General features: G+C 41.2%; 1 protein-coding gene across 1 annotated transcript in view; it reads left to right on the top strand.

The window, feature by feature from the left end:
- Positions 1–27017, top strand: part of HMCN1 (hemicentin 1) — a 323599-nt gene that overhangs the window by 90719 nt on the left and 205863 nt on the right. Inside the window, exons 7-10 of the mRNA XM_030573193.1 lie at positions 17151–17271; positions 17839–18102; positions 21225–21369; positions 26281–26402. Coding sequence (XP_030429053.1) covers positions 17151–17271; positions 17839–18102; positions 21225–21369; positions 26281–26402 — 652 coding nt within the window. The remainder of the gene's footprint in view (positions 1–17150; positions 17272–17838; positions 18103–21224; positions 21370–26280; positions 26403–27017) is intronic.

Below are 27017 nucleotides of genomic sequence, written 5' to 3' on the forward strand. Positions count from 1 at the left end.
CTGGGCTGCCCTGGAAGATTACTGTGATTCAAACTCCTTGAATCTTAAACAGAGAGGAAAATGCACCTTCCCCCCTCCTTCTCTCTCCCCCTCCCAGACTCTCCCTGAGAGAGACAGTAATCCTAACACAGAGAGAAATTAGCCTCTCTCTCCCCCTTCCCTCCTTTCTCCCCACCAATTCCCTGGTGAATCCAGACCCCGTCCCCTGGGGTCTCACACCAGAATAAAAAAAAATCAGGTTATTAAACAAGAAACTTTTAATTAAAGAGAGAAAAACAGTAAAAATTATCTTTGTAAATTTAAAATGGAATAGGTACAGGGTCTTTCAGCTATAGACACTGGGAATACCCTCCCAGCCCAAGTATACAAGTACAAATTAAAATCCTTTCAGCAAAATACAAATTTGAACTCCTTCCAGCCAAATACACATTTTAACTCCTCCCAGCCAAATACACATTTGCAAATAAAGAAAACAAACATAACCTAACTCGCCTTATCTACCTAGTACTCACTATTTTGAACTTATAAGAGCCTGTATCGGAGAGATTGGAGAGAAACCTGGTTTCACATCTGGTCCCTCTGAGCCCCCAGAGTGAACAACAACCAAAATCTTAACAGCACACACAAAAACTTCCCTCCTTCAAGATTTGAAAGTATCCTGTCCCCTGATTGGTCCTCTGGTCAGGTGACAACCAACTCACTGAACTTAACCCTTTACAGGCAAAAGAGACATGAAGTACTTCTGTTCTATTAACCCTTGACTATCTGTTTATGACACGCCCCATAACAGCATAGTTAAGATGACCAAAGTCCTGGTGTAGATAGCGCTAGGCAACCTAGCTACTGCCTCTCAGAGATGTGGATTATCTACACTGATGGGAGAATCCCTCCTGTCAGCAAAGATAGTGTCTATACTAAAGCATTACAGTGGCACTGCACTGCTGTAGCATTGTAAGCATAGACAAGCCCTTAGAAAAGCCCTAGACAGATATAATAGCAACTTGTTTAGCAGCAATAACAGAACCGGAAATTGATATTAAGTGAATGAAGGGCCACCTAGAGAACACCTGTTCTTTTTTGAGTGGTGTCCCTACAGGTGCTCCACTCTAGATGTGCTTGTGCTCCCTGTGCCTTTGATTGGAGATTTTTCATAGCAGTGTCCATTCAGCCTGCACATGCATGTTAATCTCATGTTCCATGCTGTTGTTATATAGCACATCATGGGCAAACTGCTCTCAGTTCCTTCTCACCTGCCTTGGCCTGAGGCAGAGCTTTAGCAGTTGTCTTTTTTGAGTTTTACCTGAACTGTGACCCCTTAGCTCTTTTAGTAGTTAGTTTATTATAGTTGTTCTTAGTAGTTTCAGCTGTTGTAGTTTTAAAAAAAAACCAACTTAACCTCCTCCCCAAAATTATTTATTGATATAGCTTTTATATAGTTTCTCCTGGTTTAACACACTGTCTCTTATGTCAGGAGGCAATCCTGATCAGTGACAGACACTCCTGGTGTATCTGTTGCGTCAGAGAATTTCATATTTCCTAAATGTACAACTTTCTGTCTGGCATTAAAATCTAGAGCCAGAAAAAACAGGGAGATCAAACTTAAATTCCTCATGATGGAGAGCTCACTAAGTGTGGCCTCTGATGCTGGCCAGGAGACTCTCCCGCCACATCCCGTATGCTTGTTTCAGAGTAAGTCTGCTGCCTTCACTGTCTCCGAACCGCATTCCTCAGGGACATCTAAAAGGACCATCCAAGATTTCTCTCATAAGACTCCCAAAGATTGTCTCTCGAATTCTCCAGGTAGGGAATATACCTCAAAGGTGTCAAGGTCTCCAATAACTTCAGCCACTTTGGTGCCCACTGCTATCTGGTACCCACGAGGCTTCTGGCCCCTCAGGTACCGAGGGCACAGTTAAGTATAAAGACTAAAAAATCCCAGGCTACAAGATGTCCTCCTCTTCTCGCTCGGTATTGAAGAAGCCTGCTCTAGCTTCGTCTGGACATGCCTTGGAGCATTTGGGATTCACGGTTTCGTCAACTCCCTCACCAACTATCGCTTCGGTGCAGGCCCTGGACACAGTACCAACAACATTCTTGGTACTGCAGGTCTGAAATGCCTGACTCCTCATTGCTCAGCTCTCATATATTCTTGGTACTGAAGACTTCCAGATCTGCAGATTTTTGCCCAGTACTGACAGTTACATGTCATGTTTCTTTTGGTGGTGCACTATTTCAGAGTGAGTTGGAAGAGGAGAATTCTGTTGAAGATCTTATCTCTGTCTCTCAGATATCTGTCCAAGGTTCTCCACATCATCACTATAGAGGCTATTTTCTAGAGGTCTCTGAGGAAATTGATCTTACTCCTGAGAGACATTCACAGCCACTATCTCACTGGAATGAGCACTCATGGATGCCTCCACCTATGCCATATATACCACCTCCTTGACCACACTGGGACTTGTGGGTGGCCTATCACCAGCAATTCTCTAGGGCAGGGATTGGCAACCTTTCAGCAGTGGTGTGCCGAGTCTTCATGTATACACGCTAATTTAAGGCTTCGCGTGCCGGTAATACATTAACGTTTTTTAAAAGGTCTCTCTATATGTCTATAATGTGTAACAAAACTACTGTTATATGTAAAGTAAACAAGGTTTTCAAAATGTTTCAGAAGCTTTATTTAAAATTAAATTAAAATGCAGATCTTATTAGTTTAGTGTGATCCTTGCCCTTGCTGAGTTTTCCAATGTCTCGTGGCACCTATCTAGATACTTTAAGCTGCACGCAGGTTTCTGAGTTATAAATTGATAACCGGCTGGCAGGAGGTCAGCGGTTGGAACCCCAGATCGGCATCTGAGGTGAGTGGAGCTGGCAGCTGGTAGGGCTGAGCAGGGCCGGAAGCCTGGACCCTGTCTGGCAGGGGGCCTGTGCTGGAAGCAAGGTGAGTGGGCTGCAGCAGGGACCCCAGCTGGTAAGGGGCCAGCAGCTGGAACCCCAGAGCGGCAGCGGGCTGAGTGGGTCAGCCCACCCAGCTCTGGGGTTTCAGGGGTGGGCTGAGTGTCTCCGCCAGCCCCCCTCTGGGATTTCAGCCACTGGTTCCTGCCAGCTGGGGTCTCAGCCCACTGCCAGCCTGGGGTTCCTTCCTCCAGGCAAGCAGCGGGTGCTGAGTGAGACTCCGGCTGGCAAGGGGCCAGCAGCAGTAACTCCAGAGCAGCAGTGGGCTGAGCAGTTCAGTCCGCCGCTGCTCTGGGGTTTCAACTTCCGGCTCCTGTCAATTGGGCTCACAGCCCTTCCTTCCCCCAGGCCGGCAGTGGGCGCTGAGTGGGATCGGCGGTGGGAGCCCGGCGGGCAGGAGCCGGCAGTGGAAACCCCAGAGATTATCTGCTCAGAGGAAGTAAAAAGAGTGCTATTACAGAGCAGAAAACAATCTACACACTGCACTTAAAAATGGACAAGATTTGCCTGCTGTTGTGACCTCAAACACATTCCACCAATAGCCTGATCGTTATCAGATATATTTGACTACATTCTAGAACTAAGAAACTCAGGGGTGTCTCTGAGTTCCATTAGAGTTCACCTCAATGCACAGCCCAAGCTGGGGAAGTTACGATCCAACCAGCAGACCAAATTGGGTGATGAATTTTGGTTATGTGCCACCTGAAGCACGTAGCATATATGCTAAGAAGAAGATTCTCCAATGAAAGGTTATTCCGTATTCCCCAACCCAATGATGATGAGGTTCCTCAGACAGGACTTGGAAATCTCTTTCCACCAGTCATATGTCCCTCTCTGGATTGGGATATCAATCTGGTTCTTAAACATCTTACAAGATCTCTGTTTGAACCGGTAACTCTCTGCTCACTTCTCATTTGTCGATGAAGACCGCATTTCTGATAGCTATTGTGAGAGCTCAACAAGTTGGAGAAATAGAGGTTCTTATGGCTTACTCTCCTTTCACAAGATTTTTTCAAAGACAAGGTCACGTTACGATCACATCCCAAGTTTTTACAAAAGATATCTTCCAAGTTCCATATTAACCAACCCATTCACCTTCCAAAATTCCACCCTACACCTCACCTAGACAAAGAGGAGGCATTGTTACATACTTTTCATATCAGAAGAGCTATGACCTTCTATCTTGCCCTGACTAAACTTTTCAGAAAGACCAAATTATTTGTTTCAATTGCAGACAGATCTCTCAATAGACTTTCCAAGTGGATATCTGACTGCATTAGCTGATGCTACCAATCTTGTAATCTCCAAGCACCCTCAGATATACAAACTCCCTCTACAAGATTTATTTCCATTTCTACAGCCTTTCTCAAAAATATTCCCATCAGTGAACTATGTAGAACTGTGATGTGGACCTCTATACGTATCTTTGCTGAGCACTATGCAGTAACTCACGGCTCAGCTTTTGATGCTGTGTTGAGCTCAGCTATACTTTCTTTAATACTGGACTCTACTCCAAAGCCCGCTCCTCCTTAAAGAGAGCTGCTTTGAAATCACCTAGAGGGGACCACCTATAGGGACGCTACTCAAAGACGAAATGGTTACTCACCATTGTGCAGTAACTGTTGTTCTTTGAGATACGTGTCCCAGTGGGTGCTCCACTACCTGCCCTTCTTCCTCTCTACTGCAGAGTTCTCTGTTATGGAGTTTTGTGATAGAGAATGAACTGAGGCTGGTTTGCTTACACAGCGCTATATAACAGCACAGAGCATGAAATTGAGTAACACATGCACAGGCTGAATGGATCGCCAATCAAAGGTGCAGTGGGCGCAAGCGCACTGAGAGTGGAGCACCTACAGGAACATGTGTCTTGAAGAACCATAGTTACTGCACTGTAACTAGTGTAAGGCCTGGTCTATGCATAAAGTTGTGTATGTGTAGATTAAAACAAGTGGTTGAAGTTATGTTGGGGTTAGCATGTTAGCTAACTCTGATGTATCAACTACCTTCACATACTGTATACTCAGATTAGCACATTTAATTCATTTGTCCTGAACCAGCTAAATCAAGGTAAAATATCTCGACACCATTAATGGCTGTTTCTTGGAGCAGCTAGTCATGGAACCTACAAGAGGATAGGCAATTCCTGATCTAGTTCTAAGTGGAGCACAAGATGTGGTCCAAGAAATGAATATAGTTCAACTGCTCAATAATGGCAACCAATATATAATAAATTTAATATAGTTGTACAGGGGAAATACCAAAATAGCATTTAACCACAGTAGCATTTCACTTCAGAAAGGAGACCTACACAAAAATGAGGAAGCCAGTTTAAACAGATATTAAAAGGAACATTACAAGGATGAAGCGTCTGCAAACTGCATGCAAACTATTTAAATGTCATAATAGAGGTTCACAATAAAGGTATACTCCAACTTAAAAAAATGTAAGAGGACCAAAAAATGCTACCATGGCTAAACAGCAGAGTAAAAGAGGTAGTTAGAGGCAAAAAATTGAAATCAGATCCTAACGAGGAAAATCAAAAGGAGCATAAACTCTATCAAGTTGAATGTAAAAGTATAATTTGAAGAGCAATTAGCAAAAGACACAAAAACTAACAGGAAATTATTTCTTGAAGTACATCAGAAGCAGGAAGCCTGTCAATCAATCAGTGGGACACTTGTATGATCAAGGTGCTAAACAGGCACTCAAGGAGGACATGACACTTGTGAAGAAGCTAAATGAATTCTTTGCTTTGGTCTTCACTGTAGAGGATGTGAGGGAGATTCTTACACCTGAGCCATTCTTTTTAGTAAGCGTAATACAGTTGGTATAATGTATTTAAACTCTCAGAAAGATTTTGACAAAGTCCCACAACAAAGGCTCTTAAGCAAAATAAACAGTCATGGGATAAGAGGGAAGGTCCCCTCATGCATCAGAAACTGGTTAAAAGACAGGAAACAAAGGGTAGGAATAAATGGTTAGTTTTTACAATGGAAAGAGGTAAATAGTGTTGTCCCCTAAGGATCTATATTGGGGCCTGTGCTGTTCAACATACTCATAAATGATCTGGAAAAGAGGGTAAACAGTAAGGTGGTAATGTTTTGCAGATGATACAAGATTAATCAAATCCAGAGCTGACTACAAAGAATTACAAAGGGATCTCACAAAACTGGGTAACTGAGCAACAAAATGGCAGCTGAAATTCAATATTGATAAATGCTAAGTAATGCACATTAGAAAATATAATTCCAACTATACATACAAAATGATGGGGTCTAAATTAGCTGTTACCACTCAAGAAAGATCTTGGAATCATTGTGGCTAGTTCTCTGAAAACATCTGCTTTAAACATCTATTCAGTGTGCAGCAGCAGTCAAAAAAGCTAACATGTTAGGAACCATTAGGAAAGGAATGGATGACAAGACAGAAAATATCATAATGCCATTATATGAATCCATGGTGCACCCACACCTTGAATATTTTGTGCGGTTCTGGTTGCCTCATCTCAAAAAAGATATGCTAGACTTGGAAAAGTTACAGAGAGAAGGGCAGCAAAACAGAACAGCTTCCATATGAGAAGAGATTAAAAACACTGGGACTGTTCAATTTAGAAAAGAGATGACTAAGGGATGATATGAAAGGGCAGATGAAATTTAATGTTGATAAATGCAAAGTAATGTACATTGGAAAACATAATCCTAACTATACATATACAATGATTGGGTCTAAATTAGCTGTTACCACTCAAGAAAAAGATCTTGGAGTTCTCTGAAATCATCCACTCAATGTGCAGCGGCAGTCAAAAAAGCGAACAGAATGTGGGACTCATCAAGAAAGGGATAGATAATAAGACAGAAAATATCATATTGCCTCTATATAAATCCATGGTACACCCACACCTTGAATACTGTGTGCAGATATGGTCGCCCCATCTCAAAAAAAGATATATTGGAATTGGAAGAGGTTCGGAAAAGGGCAACAAAAATGATTAGGGGTATAGAACGGCTTCCGTATGAAGAGAGATTAATAAGACTGGGACTTTTCAGCTTGGAAAAGAGGCGACTAAGGAGGGATGTGATATAGGTCTATAAAATCATGAGTGGTATAGAGAAAGTAAATAAGAGAGTGTTATTTACTCCTTCTCATAATACAAGAACAAGGGGCCACCAAATGAAATTAATAGGTAGCAGGTTTAAAACAAACACAAGAAAGTATTTTTTCACTCAACGCACTGTCAACCTCTGGAACTCCTTGCCAGAGGGTGCTGTGAAGGCCAGTACTATAACAGGGTTCAAAAGGAAGCTAAATAGATTCATGGACGATAGGTCCATCAATGGCTATTATCCAGGTCAGGCAGGATTGGTGCTCCTAGCCTCTGTTTGCCAGAAGCTGGGATTGGGTGACAGGGCATGGATCACTTGATGATAACCTGTCACTCTGGTCCCCCCAAAACCTTGCCTGGGGACCCCCAAGACCCAGTCCCTCTGGATCTTAACACAAGGAAAGTAAACCCTTTCCCTCACCGTTGCCTCTCCCAGACTTCCCCTCCCTGGCTTACCCTGGAAGATCACTGTGATTCAAACTCCTTGAATCTTAAACAGAGAGGAAAATTCACCTTCCCCCCTCCTTCTCTCTCCCCCTCTCAGACCCTCCCTGAGAGAGAAAGTAATCCTAACACAGAGAGAAAATTAACCTCTCTCTCCCCCTTCCCTCCTTTCTCCCCACCAATTCCCTGGTGGATCCAGCCCCAGCCCCTGGGGTCTCACCAGAATAAAAAAACAATCAGGTTCTTAAACAAGAAAAGCTTTTAATTAAAGAAGAAAAAACAGTAAAAATTATCTTTGTAAATTTAAGACGGAATATGTTACAGGGTCTTTCAGCTATAGACACTGGGAACATCCTCCCAGCCTAAGTATACAAGTTCAAATTAAAATCTTTTCAGCAAATACCAATTTGAACTCCTTTCAGCCAAATACACATTTGAACTCCTCCCAGCCAAATACACATTTGCAAATAAAGAAAACAACCATAAGCCTAACTCGCTTTATCTACCCAGTACTCATTATTCTGACCTTATAAGAGCCTGTATTGGAGAGAAACCTGGTTTCACATCTGGTCCCTCTGAGCCCCCAGAGTGAACAACAACCAAAATCTAACAGCACACACACAAACTTCCCTCCCTCAAGATTGGAAAGTATCCTGTCCCCTGATTGGTCCTCTGGTCAGGTGACAGCCGGGCTCACTGTTCTTGTTAACCCTTTCCTGGCAAAAGAGATATAAAGCATTTTTGTTCTATTAACTCTTACTTATTTGTTTATGACACGCCCCCCAAATCGCTGACAGTGTGGAACCACACTGGCAGTGATTTTTCTCTAGAACTCTAGAATAAACAGATTAATAAACACATGCACCCTTACATATGCTACTAATTATGTACAACTACAAGGTTCTTCACATTGCAAGGACAATTTTTAACCAATTGATTCTGGGAAACTTTCATGGGAGAGTGCATCAACTTTTTGATCTGTTGCCGCTGCAGATGTTCCCGGGTTGTGGAGATGTTTACCTCTTCCACGCCACCATCACTTTTTCCTTCATTGTAGACACTGTCAGGCCACTCAGCATCATCTTCTCCCTGGGCTGTAAACTGACAAACCTGTCTGTTCATTCCGTTTGGGCACTTGCCATTGGACACTGTCAGAGGACAGCATACTGGGCTTGATGGACCTTTGGTCTGACCCAGTATGGCCGTTCTTATGTTCTTATAGGATAGAGGTCTATAAAATCATGAATGGTATAGGGAAAGTGAATAAGGAAGTGTTATTACCCCTTCACATAATGCAAGAACCAGTGGTCACTCAATGAAATGAATAGGCATTAGGTTTAAAACAAACATAAAGAAGTATTTCTTTACACAGCACACAGTTAACCTGTGGAACTCATTGCCAGGAGATGTTGTGAAGGCCAAAAGCATAACTGGGTCCAAAAAAGAATTAGATAATTTCATGGAGGACAGGTTCATCAATGGTTAATTAAATCAGTGCAAGTCCTGTGTGTAGACAAGTCCTAAGTGTGGCCTTGAATCAGAGGCTAGAGTAAATTGAATTGCATTGTATGAAGTCTAGTTGTCTCCACTCTAGACTTGTCAGAGTGCCAATTTAGTGGATACATATATGTTTAAACAAGGAGATTCCTTCTTTATGCTCCTGCCACAGCCCTGATGAAGAGTGCACACAATGCTCATTGCTGATGCTAATGGCAGCATTCAGCTTTGTTTCAATGAAGGGTGCACTCAATACACTTTCACCAAGTGGGACTGCCAGGGCAGTTAGGCTGACCAGATAGCAAGTGTGAAGAATCGGGACAGGAGGTGGAGGGTAATAGGTGCCTATGTGAGAAAAAGACCCCAAAATCGGGACTGTCCCTATAAAATCGAAACATCTGGTCACCCTAAGTGCAGTATGTATTCTCTGGGCACCAAGGAGAAATGCTAGCAGAGAACCAAAATTTCTCTAGGGGGTCCTGCTGCTCTCCTCCCTGCAACCTGAGACAGGTCTTAAAAGCCACAGTCTATCCCATGGTGCATCACTTTGGTTAACTAAAGCTTTCCAGCAAAGACCAAAGATGAAGTCAGTGCTTCAAACTATACTTTAAAGGTACTGTTTCTGCAGGTTGGCTTGGAAATAACTTGTAATCTTTATTTACTAGCTCCATAATAGAAGCTTTGGTAGGTGATCACATCTAATTACTCCTTAAGGTCTTGCTGGCAACAAGTTACAGGCCATTAACACAATTACAGGCCTGTTAAGATAAAAAGGCTTGTCACAAGGCGTTGAAGGAGGCAATCCCATTGAGAAGAGTCAGCAATGAGATATCCTTAAGTACTGTTTTGTTTTCCTACAAGGCAGGAATTGTGAATCAAGAAGGCCTTGCAGTTTTTCTGTCAGAGGATGTTGCAGAAACTTCCCTGCTGATTTAGGTTAAATGGCTGTTCACACAAGGCCAAAGAAGAAAACAGGAGTCAATAGAAAAGCTTGTAATTATTGTGAACAAGAGAGTTCTTAAATGGCCATTATAATTACCCATTTACAGCCTCCAAGCCAAATCCGGCTGTTTAGATGGAGTGTAATGATAAAGCAGGCCAGAATAAATTCCATTTAATGAACACATCCTTTGAAATCTACTTTTAATGAAAAAATGCTGTCTCTATAGTAACCTGTAAATAACTATATGTAAATAGAATCTTACAATTAGCACACCCCCTCCCCCATCTCCTAGCTATGATGGTTTGAATTTCGTCAGCTTGCATGGAACAAATTATATAAAAATAAAAAAACTGTCTGATACCACATTTCTTAATTTAATAAAAATACCTCTTTATTCATCACCTACATACATTTTGAATTATTTTTGTGTTTTGTTTTTTGTTTGTAATAATGTTCCTGGAATGTTCTGAGTCTTGCAAATATTTGTGCGATGAATACATGGTTGCACAAAATTTCACATAGCAAATGCTTATGCAGCTGTCTTTACATCTTTTTTATTTCCTTTCTTCTATTTATAAAACATTCAGCCATCCAATCAAGGAGCAAAAACGATAATATGTGACTTTAGTGACCCATCATGCAACACAAATAGGCAAACATAGTTTGAAAACAATCCAACAGCTTTAAATTTGTTCCTAGGTGTTTGCACAACACCTAGCACAATGGGGCATAGATGCTGATTAAGGCCTGCAGGCTGTAGTATAATAGAAGAGGTTTTTACTAAAAATAACAGTATTTTAAAACCATTTTTAGTAATAAACAATGTCACTAATACTCAAGTCTCTGGATAATTTACTAACAGAAGTATTCATCAGATGTATTATTTGTTATGAATAGTTCACCCAGTTCTGATCCTTGGCCTGTTTTGCTTGCATTAAGATTTTACAGCATCTGAAGAAGTCAGGGAAAGCTTTGCAAAAATTTTAATTGTGCTGTAAATGTCTTATACAGATGTCTTATAAAACTATGAAAAGAAAATTTTGTTACCACATTTGTCCAATGAATATTTAGCAGGCAATTAATGCTTGATAACAGGAGTTATTTGGTATTGCGTTTAATATTATGTTGTATCCTTTAATATTATTAACAGCTGGTTTATATTAAAAAGACTTTACATAGTGATTTTCTGAGGTGAAAGACTAACTAATAGAAATAAATAGTGGTTGTTCCAGTAAGACCAGACACCAATTTGTCATAATGCCTAGATGGCTGATTGTCCAGGCAGCCAGTAATGAAAAACAACTGCTTCATCTAAAAATAATCATGAGCAGAGTTTTCACTAGATCTAAGAAATTATACATTTATGACTAGATAAAATAATTCCTCTCAATCTGTACTCCCAATGGAATGAGGAGATTTAATAGAGAATTTACTTTGTAGGTAAAAATGTACATTTCAGGCTGCATTCTCTATGCATGAAGTTTAGAGAAGACACTTCAGATTAAAGTTTAATCATAGCATAATGAACCCTTTATCAATCTTTCCCTCCTTTGCAATCTTTTTGTACTCTTTCTATGTGAAATATTTAATAGATATTTCGTTATTAAAATAGTTAAAGGTAGTTCCATAAGCAACAAAGCACAGTGGGTGTGCAGAATGGGTGAATGCAAAGAGCCCTGGCCTCTTGTGTTCTTTGGAAATCACTAGCTTTCCTTCCAGGTATACAGGGCTGCTATATACCCCAAATGGGATGGAACAGAATGGGGGCAGGTTTGGGGCCTTTGAGATGAGCCAGTATTTCTCTGAATGGATTAAGGGCCCCATGGTGCAACTCTTTATAAGTTGTTGGAACTTCCGCTCTGGGTTGTGCTCTGCTAGGGTTTCAGAACGGTTTTGGTTGACTCAGCCAGAATGCCTATGTGGGGAAAAAACCCTGGGTGGAGCACCTCTGCATAGCAGTCTTCCAACGCAGGCTCTGGCTGTAAAAGCCAGAAATTAGCTTTTAATATATGTCAGCTGATGTACACTCCTTATTTATATAATTCTTGGATATTCAATACCCATGATTCATAGATTCTAGGGCTGGAAGGGACCTTGAGAGGTCATTGACTGCACTCCCCTGCCCTCATGGCAGGACCAAATACTGTTTAGACCATCCCTGATAGACATTTATCTAACCTACTCTTAAATATCTCCAGAGATGGAGATTCCACAACCTCCCTAGGCAGTTTATTCCAGTGTTTAACCACCCTGACAGTTATGAACTTTTTCCTAATGTCCAGCTTAAACCTCCATTGCTGCAGTTTAAGCCCATTGCTTCTTGTTCTATCCTTAGAGGCTAAGATGAACAACTTTTCTCCCTCCTCTTTATGACACCCTTTTAGATACCTGAAAACTGCTATCATGTCCCCTCTCGGTCTTCTCTTTTCCAGACTAAACAAACCCAATTCTTTCAGCCTTCCTTCGTAGGTCATGTTCTCTAGACTTTTAATCGTTCTTGTTGCTCTTCTCTGGACCCTCTCCAATTTCTCCACATCTTTCTTGAAGTGTGGTGCCTGCAACTGGACACAATATTCTAGTTGAGGTCTAACCAGCGCAGAGTAGAGGGGAAGAATGACTTCTTGTGTCTTGCTCACAACACACCCGTTATTGCATCCCAGAATCACGTTTGCTTTTTTTGCAATAGCATCACACTGTTGACTCATATTTACCTTGTGGTTCGCTATAACGCCTAGATTTCTTTCTGCCTTACTCCTTCCTAGACAGTCTTCCCATTCTGTATGTGTGAAACTGATTGTTCCTTCCTAAGTGGAGCACTTTGCATTTGTCTTTAATAAACTTCATCCTGTTTACCTCAAACCATTTCTCCAATTTGTCCAGATCATTTTGAATTATGACCCTATCCTCCAAAGCAGTTGCAATCCCTCCCAGTTTGGTATCATCTGCAAACTTAATAAGCGTACTTTCTATGCCAATATCTAAGTCATTGATGAAGATACTGAAAAGAGCCAGTCCCAAAACAGACCCCTGCGGGACCCCACTTGTTATACCTTTCCAGCAGGATTGGGAACCATTAATAACTACTCTCTGAGTACAGTTATCCACCCAGTTATGCACCCACCTTATAATAGTCCCATCTAAGTTGTATTTGCCTCATTTATTGATAAGAATATCATGCAAGACCGTATCAAATGCCTTACTAAAATCTAGGTATACCACATCCATTGCTTCTCCTTTATCCACAAGACTTATTATCCTATCAAAGAAAGCTATCAGATTGGTTTGACATGATTTGTTCTTTACAAATCCATGCTGGCTATTCTCTATCACCTTACAACCTTCCAAGTTTTTGCATATGATTTCCTTAATTACTTGCTCCATTATCTTCCTTGGCACAGAAGTTAAACTAACTGGTCTGTAGTTTCCTGGGTTGTTATTATTTCTTTTTTTCTAGATGGGCACTATATTTGCCCTTTTCCAGCCTTCTGGAATCTCTTCTGTCTCCCATGATTTTTCAAAGATAAAAGCTAGAGGCTCAGATACCTCCTCTATTAGCTCCTTGAGTATTCTAGGATGAATTTCATCAGGCCCTGGTGACTTGCAGGCATCTAACTTTTCTAAGTGATTTTTAACTTGTTCTTTTTTTATTTTATCTTCCAAACCTACCGCTTTCCCATTAGCATCACTATGTTAGGCGTTCCTTCAGACTTCTCAGTGAAGACCGAAACAAAGAAGTCATTAAGCATTTCTGTCATTTCCAAGTTTTCTGTTACTGTTTCTCCCTCCTCACTGAGCTGTGGGCCTACCCTGTCCTTGGTCTTCCTCTTGCTTCTAATGTATTGATAAAAAGTCTTCTTGTTTCCCTTTATTCCTGTAGCTAGTTTGAACTCATTTTGTGCCGCTGCCTTTCTAATCTTGCCCCTGCATTCCTGTGTTGTTTGCATATATTCATCCTTTGTAATTTGTCCTAGTTTCCATTTTTGATATGACTCCTTTTTATTTTTTAGATCATGCAAGATCTTGTGGTTAAACCAAGCTGGTCTTTTGCCACATTTTCTATCTTTCCTACCCAGCAAAATAGCATGCTTTTGGGCCCTTAATAGTGTCCCTTTGAAATACTGCCAACTCTTCTCCAGGGTATGGCTACACTTGAACTTAGCGCTTTGAAGTTTTGAGTGTGGTCGCAGCACCAGCGCTGGGAGAGAGCTCTCCCAGCGCTGCACGTACTCCACATCCTCTACAGGTGTAGCTTGCAGCGCTGGGAGCCGCGCTCCCAGCGCTGCGGCACTGTTTACACTGAGGCTTTACAGCGCTGTATCTTGCAGCACTCAGGGGGGGTGTTTTTTTCACACCCCTGAGCGCGAAAGTTGCAGTGCTGTAAAGCGCCAGTGTAGCCATGGCCTCAGTTGTTTTTTCCCTCAGTCTTGATTCTCATGGGACCTTACCTATCAGCTCTCTGAACTTACCAAAATCTGCGTTCCTGAAATCCATTGTCTCTATTTTGTTGTACTCCCTTCTACTCTTCCTTAGAATTATGAACTCTATGATTTCATGATCACTTTCACCCAAGCTGCCTTCCAGTTTCAAATTCTCAGCGAGTTCCTCCCTATTTGTTAAAATCAAATCTAGAACAGCTTTCCCCCTAGTAGCTTTTTCAGCCTTCTGAAATAAAAAGTTGTGTGCAATGCAGTCCAAGAACTTATTGGATAGTCTGTGCCCCACCGTATTATTTTCCAAACATATATCTGGATAGTTGAAGTCCCCTATCACCACCAAATCTTGGGCTTCGGATGATTTTGTTAGTTATTTAAAAAAAGCCTCATCCACCTCTTCCAGCTGGTTAGGTGGCCTGTAGTAGACTCCTAGCATGACATCACCCTTGTTTTTTACCCCTTTTAGCCTAACCCAGAGACTGTCAACACTTCCGTTTCCTATGTTCATCTCCAACTCAGTCCAAGTGTGTACATTATTAAAATATAAGGCAGCATCTCCTCCCTTTTTCCCTTGTCTATCCTTCCTGAGCAAGCTGTAACCATCCATACCAACATTCCAATCGTGTATTATCCCACCAAGTTTCGGTGATGCCAACAATTTCATCGTTATAATTATTTATTAGCATTTCCAGTTCTTCCTGCTTATTACCCATGCTTCTTGCATTTGTATATAGGCATCTAAAATACTAATTTCATCTTGCCTCCCAGTTCTGCCCTGACCCTCCTTTCTCTCTGCCATTATAGCCCATGTTCCCTCATATTTCTGACCCATCTCTCAGGTCTCCATGTTCTCCACTTACGTGTGGGCTTTGCTCACCTGTCCCCTTTGAACCTAGTTTAAAGCCCTCCTCACTAGGTTAGCCAGTCTGTGTCCAAATAGGGTCTTTCCCCTCCTTGAAAGGCGAACGCCATCTCTGCCTAGCTGTCCCTCTTGGAATAGCATTCCGTGGTCAAGGAAGCCAAAGCCCTCCTGGTGACATCATCTTCGCAGCCAGGCATTCATCTCCATGATGCACCTGTCTCTGCCTGGGCCCCTACCTTTGACAGGAAGGATCGAAGAGAATACCACCTGCACTCCAAACTCCTTCATCCATACTCTCAGAGCCCTGTAGTCACTCTTGATCCGCTCAGTGTCAGATCTCACAGTATCATTTGTGCCCACATGGATGAGTAGCATGGGGTAGTAGTCAGAGGGCTGGATAATCCTCGACAATGCCTCCGTAACATCTCTGATACGGACCCCTGGCAGGCAGCATCCCTCCTGAGATGAAATGTCAGGTCGACAGATGGGCGCCTCTGTACTTCTCAGCAGACAGTCTCCGACCACCACTACACTATGTTTCCTATTTGCAGTGGTAGCAGCCAGGGCCGGCTCCAGGCACCAGCACAGCAAGCACATTCTTGGGACAGCCAAGGGGAAGGGGTGGCATGTCTGGCTCTTCAGTGGCAATTTGGTGGTGAGTCCCTCGGTCCCTCTTGGAGGGAACGACCTGCCGCTGAAGTGCTGCCAAAGAAGAAAGTGGTGCAGTGGAGCTGCTGCCGAAGTGCCGCTGATCACGATCGTGGCTTTTTTTTTCCCTGCTGCTTGGGGCGGCAAAAACCCTGGAGCCAGCCCTGGTGGCAGCAGACCTCCCAGCCTTAGGGGTATGAGGCTTCTCCTCCTCTGCTGTAGGGGGTGATTCCATCTCTCCTGTATCAAGAAGAGCATAACAGTTTCCTATTACCATGGCGGGAGGGTTTGGAGCAGGGGTGGAACACTGCCTGCTGCCAGAGGTAACCAGCTGCCAGTGTCCACCCTGAGCCATTGCCTCCTCCACCAGTGGTGTGTCAGCAGTCTTCTGTACTGGAACAGGTACCTCAGCTGTCTCCACATGAACACTGTTCAGGAATTGCTTGTGGATTCTGATGCTCCTCAACCTAGCCACCTCCTCCTGCTTCCTGATTCCACCAGCAGACACCTTTCACATTGGATGGTCCCCCCAGCCTGGATATCAGTAAGTGGGAATTGCAAGTCACAGTCCCTGCAAAACTACACCAGGATCTGGGTAGAAGCATCCATGCTCAGGTGCTCTGTCTGGCTACAGGCGCAGGTGGAGGAGACAGAAGCAGTGCTGGCACAGGTGTTGTGGGTCTTCCTAACCATCATAGGCCTCCCTCTGTCAAACTCCCTCTCAAACTCCCCTGTCTGCAGCCCCCTGTCCGCTTCATCTGCTTCGTTGCTAAAGCTTGAGTGACATTTGTTTAAAAAGAGCACTTATTGTCTAATGGAAATACAAGGGTAAATATGTTTTCTTGATACAGGAAGTAAACCCATGAATTATGGGACATTATTTGCACTAATGTTTTGCTATCTTTTGTTGGGTTTTTTTGCTTTACAAAATTATCCATATACTTTATAACTGTCTAATCTTGAATGCTTTGCTCATACACGTCCCCCCATTGCAGTCATGCAACCATGTCGAGCAATATTTGGCTTCATGTGGATGCCCTTCATAGTATGTCCTAGAGGAACATCACTTTCATTCAGTCTCTCTTTTCACAAGCACTAAATTCAGAAGGGTCCGTTATTAGAACAAAGGCTTTTGAATGGTTCATTTTGTTTATAACATCTGATATTTTCTTACTCCATTTTTAGTGATACTTAAAGTCTAGTGAGCTCAATGGATGCTAGTTTGAAGCGCAAATTGCTCCAACAGTGTTTCAATTCAATATTTTTCAGACGTCCAGCAGTGGAAGGCACTCTGTTCGTATAACAGGTCTCAGTACTATTGATTTTCGAGCTGGTTTTTCTAGAAAGCCAACACTAGACTTCAAAAAAGCATCCAGCAGACCAGTGCAAGGTCAGTTTGTGCTCCATTTCTACTGTATTTAATTGTTTAGGGAGGCAGCATGCTCAGACCGTAGGGAAGAAATATATACTTTATGTTGTTCTCTATAATTAGCCCTCTGCTGAAACTCAGACCATCATTGACAGGTTCCGAAGGGAGCCATGCCCTGTCCTTAATTCCATTCATGATGCCATTACCTGTTGTGCCCCATGATACTATGCTACATTTGTGTATTAGAGTTTTTATGTCCCGTAAATCCCAATGTTTTTATTTATGGTATGGCTCAGCGTTACAACTGCCCTCCTTTTACTTTTAGAGACTGTAAAATGTTTCAGTTTGGTCCCTTGGGGGGTGGGGAGGTTAATGAGGCTTTATAAGCATCTGTTGGAAATTAGTAATTGAATCCTAAATAAAGCACATGATGTTATCAATGCTAACACACTGTTTTGTGTTTCATAACAGCTGGTTAAAAAACTGAATTGTGTGCATTTACTGGGGGGATGGAGACACACATCTACAGAGTTAAAGCTTTTCTTATATTTTGTTAACACTTACAACAATATATTTCTATTCTCATAGGAATACCAACCTATGTGCTATTGAATACAACAGGGATCTCTCTTCCAGCTAGAGTGGACCGTCTAGAACTTCTGAGTATCACAGGGGAGCTTCTTAAGACAATGCCTGTGAAATACTATCCTGATCGAAAACCCTATGGAATATGGAATATTACTGACTTCATCCCACCAAATGAAGCTTTTTTTGTTAAAATAATGGGGTATGACAAGGATGATTATCTCTTCCAGAGAGTGTCAAGTGTTTCGTTTTCTAGTATTGTTCCTGGTAAGATTTATTTTATTTAATTTTATTTTACTTCACTTCAGTGAACATTTATTATGCCTGAATTAATGGAATGGATTACTTATGTTTTTTTTCTACTTGCCCATTTAATGAGGAAAACTTCTCTTACCCCATTGCCTACAAAACTTGCAACTTGGTACAATGCACTCTGAGCATCTTGGAGGCATCTACTAAGGAGAATTTTAGTTCGAAATTTAATTTTATGTAAAATAATCTAACTGTTGAAACTACAGCTTGCCTTGTCTACACTGAAATTTTAACATGAATTTTCCCAGAGGTCATGGAGAGAAGGTCATAGAGAGAAAACATTTGGATAATAAAGGAAGATACTGTATGTACAGTAGTGTGGGGAAAAAACTGTGTTATACTTTCACATGTAAGAGCTTGCCAAACTATTCAAGAACTGCCAATTTTTAAAGAAATGTTTTTCTACACATAATATTTAAGTGACTTCATTTCATTTCTATTTTCTAGGTAAAATTTTCTCATTATAGAAATAGGTGTGAAAGGGAATTAAGAGATAAACCCACCACCACTAGTAGTTGTTGCTACAGAGACAGAATTAGCAAAGAAAGGATATTCAGGGCCTGATCTTGAAAAAGTGCTGCAAACAACCTGATAGATGTTTGGGCCCCTCAGATCCTATTCAGACCAATGGAAGCCAAGGACCCTCAGTAGCTGCTCAGCATACTTAAGGATCAGCCCTTCATTGGGCTTGTTTTCTCTAGAGTTTTTAACCTAGAGTTAATTGTTAGGTAGTTAACACATTTGCAAAGGCTAGTAAAAACTCTAATGTAGTCACACCCGGAAGTGTGCTAGGAATAAATATGTGTTCTTAACATGAAGACAAGGCAAGTTTGAGTTTTAATTGGTGTTAGCTGACTGAGGTTAACCCTAGGGAGGAGCTGTCATAAACAGATAGCTAAGGGTTAATGTCTCTTTCACCTGAAGCACCTGACCAGAGGACCAATCAGGAAACCGGATTTTTTCAACTCTGGGTGGAGGGAAGTTTGTGTCCAAAGTCTTTTTTTTCTGTCTGCCTGCTTTCTCTGAGCTTTGGAGAAGTAGTTCTGTTTTCTAATCTTCTGTTTCTAAGTGTAAGGACAAAGAGATCAGATAGTAAGTTATATGGTTTCTTTTCTTTGGTATTTGCATGAATATAAGTGCTGGAGTGCTTTGATTTGTATTCTTTTTGAATAAGGCTGTTTATTCAATATTCTTTTAAGCAATCGACCCTGTGTTGTGTCACCTTAATACAGAGAGAACATTTGTATGTATTTTTCTTTCTTTTTTTATATAAAGCTTTCTTTTAAGACCTGTTGGAGTTTTTCTTTACTTCAGGGAAATTGAATCTGTACTCACCAGGGAATTGGTGGGAGGAAGAGATCGGGGAGATCTGTGTGTGTGTTGGATTTGCTAGCCTGATTTTGCATTCCCTCTGGGGGAATAGGAAAGTTCTTTTTGTTTCCAGGATTGGGAACAGAGAGGGGGAGTCACTCTGTGTAGTTTCACAGACCTTGTGTCTGTGTATCTCTCCAGGAGCACCTAGAGGGGGGGAAGGGAAAAAGGATTATTTCCCTTTGTTGTGAGACTCAAGGAATTTGGGTCTTGGGGTCCCCAGGGAAGGTTTTTCAGGGGGACCAGAGTGCCCCAAAACACTCTAATTTTTTGGGTGGTGGCAGCAAGTACCAGGTCCAAGCTGGTGACTAAGCTTGGAGGTTTTCATGCTAACCCCCATATTTTGGACGCTAAGGTCCAAATCTGGGACTAAAGTTATGACAGGAGCTTATGGTTTCATCTTGACCAGCTAAGGCTGTAACTACACTGTAAAAAGAGGTGTGTGTGTGTGTGTGTGTGTGTGTGTGTGTGTGTTATGTCGAGTTAGCTATCTACTACACCTTTGATTAGCTACATCAAAGTAAAAACTACAGTGCTTTGTCTTCGCTAGGATTTTACACTGAGATTGCTAACTCGATGTAAAAACACACCTTTTTTACTATGAAGATATAGCCTAACAAGTGTTGAAACTACAACTTGCCATGTCTACACTGAAATTTCAACAGGAAGTAAACAGGAATTAAGAACACACTCTTTCCCAGAGTGAAGACAAGGCCATGGAGAGAAAAAAATGCATAATAATAGAAGATACTGTACATTCAGTAGTGTGAAAAATAATTGTAATGGTACTTACACTTATTTCCGAAGTATTCAAGAGCTGCCATTTTCCAGACAGACATTTTCCGACCCTTCCTGGGTATTTTACTTAATTTCTTTTCTATTTTTTGGGTAAAAATTTGTCTCATTTTATTTTGTTGCTCTTGAGATTCTGTGCTGAATTGCTGCTCCCTGGGTCCTAGGTTTGACTAGGATTTAAAGGTTCAATGTTAGATCTTGTTACCTAGATAAACTATCTTGATCTAAGTAATGTCTTCTAAAGCTCGAGTCAATGCAAAGCAAATATTACTTTAGCATACGCTAATCCGATAGAGTTTAACTTGGTTCCCATTGAAATCTATGGGAGTATTACCACTTCAGTAGAAGCAGAGACTGACCACTTCTGAAGATTCCAATTTAACTCCACCAGCTTAACACATACTAAAGTACAGCTTACCTTGTCTTGATCAGAGTTTTAGAAGTTTGGTTAGGCTATGCTAGCTAACATGACATAACACCTTTAAATTTTAGCTTCATCTTGGCCTTGTCTAGGCTAAGGGCATTTCTGTACTAGAAACGCTACTGCAGCACAGCTGCAGTGCTAAAGTACAGACCTTAACTACAGCGACAGAAGGGGTTCTTCCATCACAGTAGTAAATTCACCTCTCCAAGAGGTGGAAGCTAGGGTGATGGAAGAATTCTTCTATTGACTTAGCGGTATCTACACCAGGGCTAGCTTGGCTTGAGTATGTTGCACAGGACATGACATTTTTCACTGCCCTGAGCAATGTACTTAAGCCAGTCTAACTTTCTAGTATAGACCAACCCTTAGTGTCTTGATAAATCTGGACATTAAGGAAAAGATTATTAGCATGTGTATTAATCACAATGAATACAGTGTAGGTGAGTAGCTGCTAATAACTTGTTTATGAATATTTTGCTTTCTGTAGATGCTCCAAAAGTTATAATGCCCAAGAAAACTCCAGGATACTACCTGCAGCCAGGGTATATATCTTGCCACGTGGAAAGTCTTATACCTTTTACTCAGCGTTTCAGCAGAAATGGAATAAAACTGGGAATGGATCAGTTCTTCAGGTAAGCAGCCATTCCCTAACATAATTTTGGGCATTTAAAAAAATCAAAATCAGAGCAGATTTTGTAGCTTTATTCTTGGTGATTGTATTGTACTTTGTTCATAACGGTGAATGCCCATTTAAGGTGGGATTTTCCAAAGCACTCAGCACTGGCCTAACTCTGCTCCCACTGAAGTCAGACCTATGTAAGACCGATATATGACAAATCTTACATTGTAACCATGTTAATGATTTTTTTGATCAGTTGTGAGAATTTAAGCAAATAACAAAGAATAACAAGCAAATAACTGCATGAGGAAATTAAGATTGTATATTGTTGTGGGTTTGGGATGTGTGAGGGGATGGGGGGAACACATTTTCTGTTTGTAGGCGGAGAGATCACATGGTTCCAGCAGAAATCTATATGCTTCGCTTTATTATCTCCAAGGGCAATATCATTCTTCTTTGGGAAAGCTTCCACGGAATATATCATGAGGGTCTCTGGACTCCATCTACACTACCACCATGCAGACTGCAGATACCAAGGGAATAATAGTTTCTTTTTCTATAGAACAATCTAGGAACAATGAAATAGTAATCAATCAAACAAAAAAACAATACCCCCAAGCCTAAGAAAATATTTAATGGAAAACAGTTAACCACCATCCCCTCTTTCAAAACACCAAACCTTTCAGAAGAAGAATGAAGACCACATTCTATAGCAACTATACCTGATAACAGAGCAAATAAATTCTGAAATCCTCCTGTAAATTCTTGGCAGAGTAAAATTCTGCAGCCCCATTTTTTATGAGGTGCTATTTACATTTAGACATTCTAGGCACATACTTCTCCTGCTCTGTAATTCTTTTCATACTTTAATGATCAAATATCATATTTTACTTCTTATTTTTTTCATAATAGGTACCAAGCTGTATTTTTAGTGATCATGTTACTTATCTGTAGAATGAAGCTGAATATTACATTGACTTAACAAAATATTCTTTAAGACAAATGCTACTGAGCAAGATGCACATTACTGGTGTCATACTTGCTGAAACTGGGGGAGTTACTGTCACTTGGGGGAATCACTGTTAGTACCTTCTTTAATATCCCTGCATAATGACAGATGTCCTTCCCAAGGTTTATGCACTTGCTCAAAGTTCCCTAGACATCAGAACTGGGAGAGCCATTTCCTAACAACTTTATGCAGTGGTCCTATACTAAATCAGGACAGCTGCTACTAGCACAGTCTACAGGCATGCTTGCAATGCCAGTGAAATTTGCTCTGGCCATCCCTCTGTACAGATAGCGGGGCAGCTGGGACAAATTTCAGTGAGTGGTGTTGCAGCCGGGTACGCAGGGTCAGAATACCGCTAAAATTTGGTGGAGGTGCATCCACACCAAGTGGTGCTGCGACCTGGTGCACTGGGAATCTGTTCCTGTATGGTGGAGTGCAGGGGAGTCTACCAAGAACTGAGATCCTGGCAACACTGCTCATGCACTGTGCGGGTAAGAGAGAGGATACTCCTCCACTGAGGGAGACCTGAAGTCCCTGCAGGGGGAGGGGGAAGGATAAGTAGGGGCTTCCCCACGAAATATCTGAATTGATGCCACTGATGCACAATTTAATTAGTTATTTTGGCTGCTATTGGGTGTGATTTACTAGTACTGAAGTTCCATACGGAACTGGTCCATTGTAAGTTATTTATGAATGGTTTAACTGTATAATTGGGCTGTATTACTACACTTCATCTGATGAGTTTTATTTTATACTTTGCTGATGACCAAACTACATCAGTTTATTAAATGGCTGTTTATATGCTTGGTTCATATATTTGTATATTTTATTGATCATGAGAGTTGTGTATTCTGGCTGTAGTATCATATTAGGATTAATATGAGTTAAAAGCATTTACAGTAGACATGCTTAAAAATAGTTAATTCTAGTTTTCTAGATATATTAGTGGCTCTAGAGTTATGCCCCATTTTAAGTGTCAGGAATATTGCTGGAATCAGAAATATCTCTAAAATGGCAACAAATTTTTCAGTGTGCCCACTGTATAGTGTTGTGGTTCAGTCAAAAGATCTTGCTATGACCCTATTGACAAGTCAGTTACTCCTTGGTATATCAGTTTCCCATTTGTAAAAGTAGCACTAATAAGGCTTACTCATCTTTGTGAAACACATGGAGATATATGGTTTTCTACATAGGATTTATGAAGTATCATTACCGTAACTACTATTTTAGCTGAAGGAGAATAGAGTGGTGAGGGACTCAGAGTAAATGTGCGTTCAAAAGTTTGATGTTTTGTCCAAGTGACTCATGGTTTGAAAAGATGCAGGGGAAGACTTTCAAAGGCACAAATGGCAAGTAGGCACCTCATTTCAGTTGAAAGTCAATGAGAGTTTGGTGCCTAACTGCCATTTGTTCATTTTGAAAATCTCCCCTCTGTTGTATACGACAGAAATGTTAAATGGGATCACCAAAGAATATGAAAACTGAAAATGAAATATGCAGTTTTGGCAGCAAGGAATGCAGCCCTGAGCCCGTTTAGTAAAAGCTATGCACTGTGAAGCCACTGATTTTTGTGGTTCAGTTAGCTAAGTCTATATCCTAGTCAGCCAAACACACACAATACATTCCTGAATGGATGCAATAGCCTATTAGCCCACATTCTTTCACATGGACCCACTACTACCTGAATACAGTGGGGTTGCTGGCTAGCTCAACTAGGATATTGGTACTACCCAAAGTGATGTAGCCAGATATATTGTGGCATGGCCAAGGACTGCCTTGATGTCTATTAGCATCTAGAGATAGGTACAGCAGGTAGAAGGAACACTGCAGTGTGCTTCCCCTGTGCCCCTGAGGCATTCTGTCCATGTTCACTCTGTACAGGCAGATTGAGGTGCCACATTTACCTACCCTGAGGTGTTCATCTCCACCCCACCTGAGAGCAAGGATGGTACTCAGCCATCAGCATTTGCAGCTTGACCAATGGCTTGTGCTAGCATTTCCTTGACTGACAAAATAAGCATCTTGATCCACAAGTTGCATGTATTTTTTTTAAATTGAATAAGTAAAATGTGCAATAAAATAAATTAAAACAATCTGAGCAAAGACAGGGCCTGATGTTGAAAAGTGCTGAGCACCCGGAAATGACATGGAAGTTGCAGGGAGTTGGCCAAATTTTATTGCAAGCACATATTATGCTTTTTTGCCAGTTTAAGTTTTTTAAATAAACAGGCATTGTGATAGGGTAACTTAAGGTGTGTAAGATAAAGTTGGAAACAGAAAAGGAACAAGATTGTTAAAAATGCAGTTATGTATATATTTCTTGAAGAGCAATTCTGCTTTATTTTTGGGAGAAGCATGCAGATCTCTCAAGAAAATGTTCTTAACACCTCCCTGCTGCTAGCAGTAACTAGTATTTCCATTGCTGGCAGCTCACTTGTGAATGCCTTGGAACAACAGCTCTGATATGTGAATTTGTAATGAGCATGGGGTCAGAGGGAATAAGCAGAAAGTCCAAGATCACTCTGCAGTTATCATCTGTGGCCTAACCTTTTGTGCAAACACATTCTACTGCCTCACAGTGCTGAAGCACTTCACTTTTTACTATAATACCAAATTAAATGTGGCCTTATTTTGTATCTAATCTTTTCTTCCTACTGTATCCCAAAACATTTTATGGAGTTAATCCAAGACTTTGGGCAGATAAGAGAGAGGGCAGGCAGTGAGAACACTAATACTCAGCTTTCCCATATTGTGGAAAGTGTTTTGCCAAAGGCATCATGTTCAGTCTTGTCTTCATTAGATATATTTACTTACTGTAGCAACAGATCACGGTCAGTTATAGGATACAGAATTAGAAGGCTGTTGTAATACTTGCACTGTATCATGCCATACAAAATGTAGCTGCTGAATCTTAAGAAGACATCACGATTTCTTTAAGAAGCAGACACAGTAACACTATGTAGTTAAATTTTTATTTCCTTTTTTCCCCTGTAGCCTTTTAAGTGACTAAGGTATTATAAACCAGCAGCTTTACTCTATGGGCAAAAGCCAGGTGTTTCAAGAGCACTCATTTGATTATTTTACCCACATCTGATTGCAACTTCTACCAAACCCAACTCTCACAGACTTACTTACTATTTTCTGTATCTTTCTATATTTACACTTACTGCTCCATTTGCTTCAGTGTGTGTGGCTGGTAAGCGGACATGGAGAATGCTGAATTACTATGTTTGTTCCTGGTCCTACTCTGGGGTCAAAGAGCCTTCTGTACACAGACTCACCATGCTATTCTCCTCATTCAAGGGATAGGGACAGAGGGAAGGGCAGAGATTGCTGTGTGTGTGTCTTGTGGGCATAAGGTACTCCAAACCAAAGCATGGGGTGCAGAAAGTGTGTGAGACTCATCCTTCACTGCACTGGGCCTTGGAGCTGACCCACACATTTAGAAGGAACAAGTCTGCATCATTGTAAGGGATGGTGCATTCTGTGCATACTTTGCTGATAAATAATCAGTATAACAGTATTTCATACTTTCTTCCACTTAAAAAAATGCAAGGCTGATCCAAGAATAGAAATAGCTGAGTGAAACAGCAGTTTTGTATTTTACCATGTGACTACCTGTCATGTTTTTTTTGGATGTCTCCATGGATGTATTGTGTAAGGAATCCATGTCTCTTAATACTCATAAAAGTCTAATCACTTCCCCCCACCTTCTTATTTAAATCAGACCCTAAACAATGCATGCAATGTAATGCATAAACAAAAGGGATTTTGAAAGGGTCTGCTTTTTCCTCCGTATGTGAAATTGTCATTAGCTTTACTGAGAGTCACATGCCAATCAATAGGAAACTAGACCTTTTCATGCCCTTCTCTTCATCCCTTTCAAGCAGTTACAGAGGCTTTATAATTTTACAGAGAATCGTCTAGCGTGAACTGGGAAATTGCCAAGGTCTCCTTGTCTGATGAAGGATATTATGAATGCATTGCTATGAGCAGTGTGGGCACTGGACGTGCTCAGACCTTTCTGAATGTGTCAGGTAAATATTGTTTACTATTTCTGTATTAGACTACTAAACTGTAAAGTGCTGGCATACAGTCATTTTTTCTTAACAGAAAATAGCAACATTGAGTGGCATAGATTATGGCAATCAAATACCAATAAAATGTTTAATGTTAATGTATTTTTTTTGTTGCAATATATCACATTTCAAAACCTTAGTGGAAGCATTTAGGCCCCAGTTTAAAGCATTTAAGCACATAAATAAATCCATCCATATTAAGTAAAATGCCATTGAATTCTTTCTAAGAGTATGGCTACACTTGAAATTTCAAAGCGCTGCCGCGGCAGCGCTTTGAAACGTGAGTGTGGTTGGAGCGCCAGCACTGGGAGAGAGCTCTCCCAGCGCTGCACGTAAACCACATCCCTTACGGGTGTAGCTTGCAGGCTGCGGCACTGATTACACTGAGGCTTTACAGCGCTGTATCTTTCAGCGCTTAGGGGGGTGTTTTTTCACACCCCTGAGCGCGAAAGTCGCAGCGCTGTAAAGTGCCAGTGTAGCCAAGCCCTAACACTCTTCCATGAAGTCAGTGGGATTTAAGCACACGTTTAAGTGCTTCCCTGATTAGATTTGATTGGCTAAATTTCTTCTGGA

This window comes from Gopherus evgoodei, chromosome 8 (genome assembly GCF_007399415.2).
Source record: "Gopherus evgoodei ecotype Sinaloan lineage chromosome 8, rGopEvg1_v1.p, whole genome shotgun sequence".
Taxonomy (NCBI): domain Eukaryota; kingdom Metazoa; phylum Chordata; order Testudines; family Testudinidae; genus Gopherus; species Gopherus evgoodei.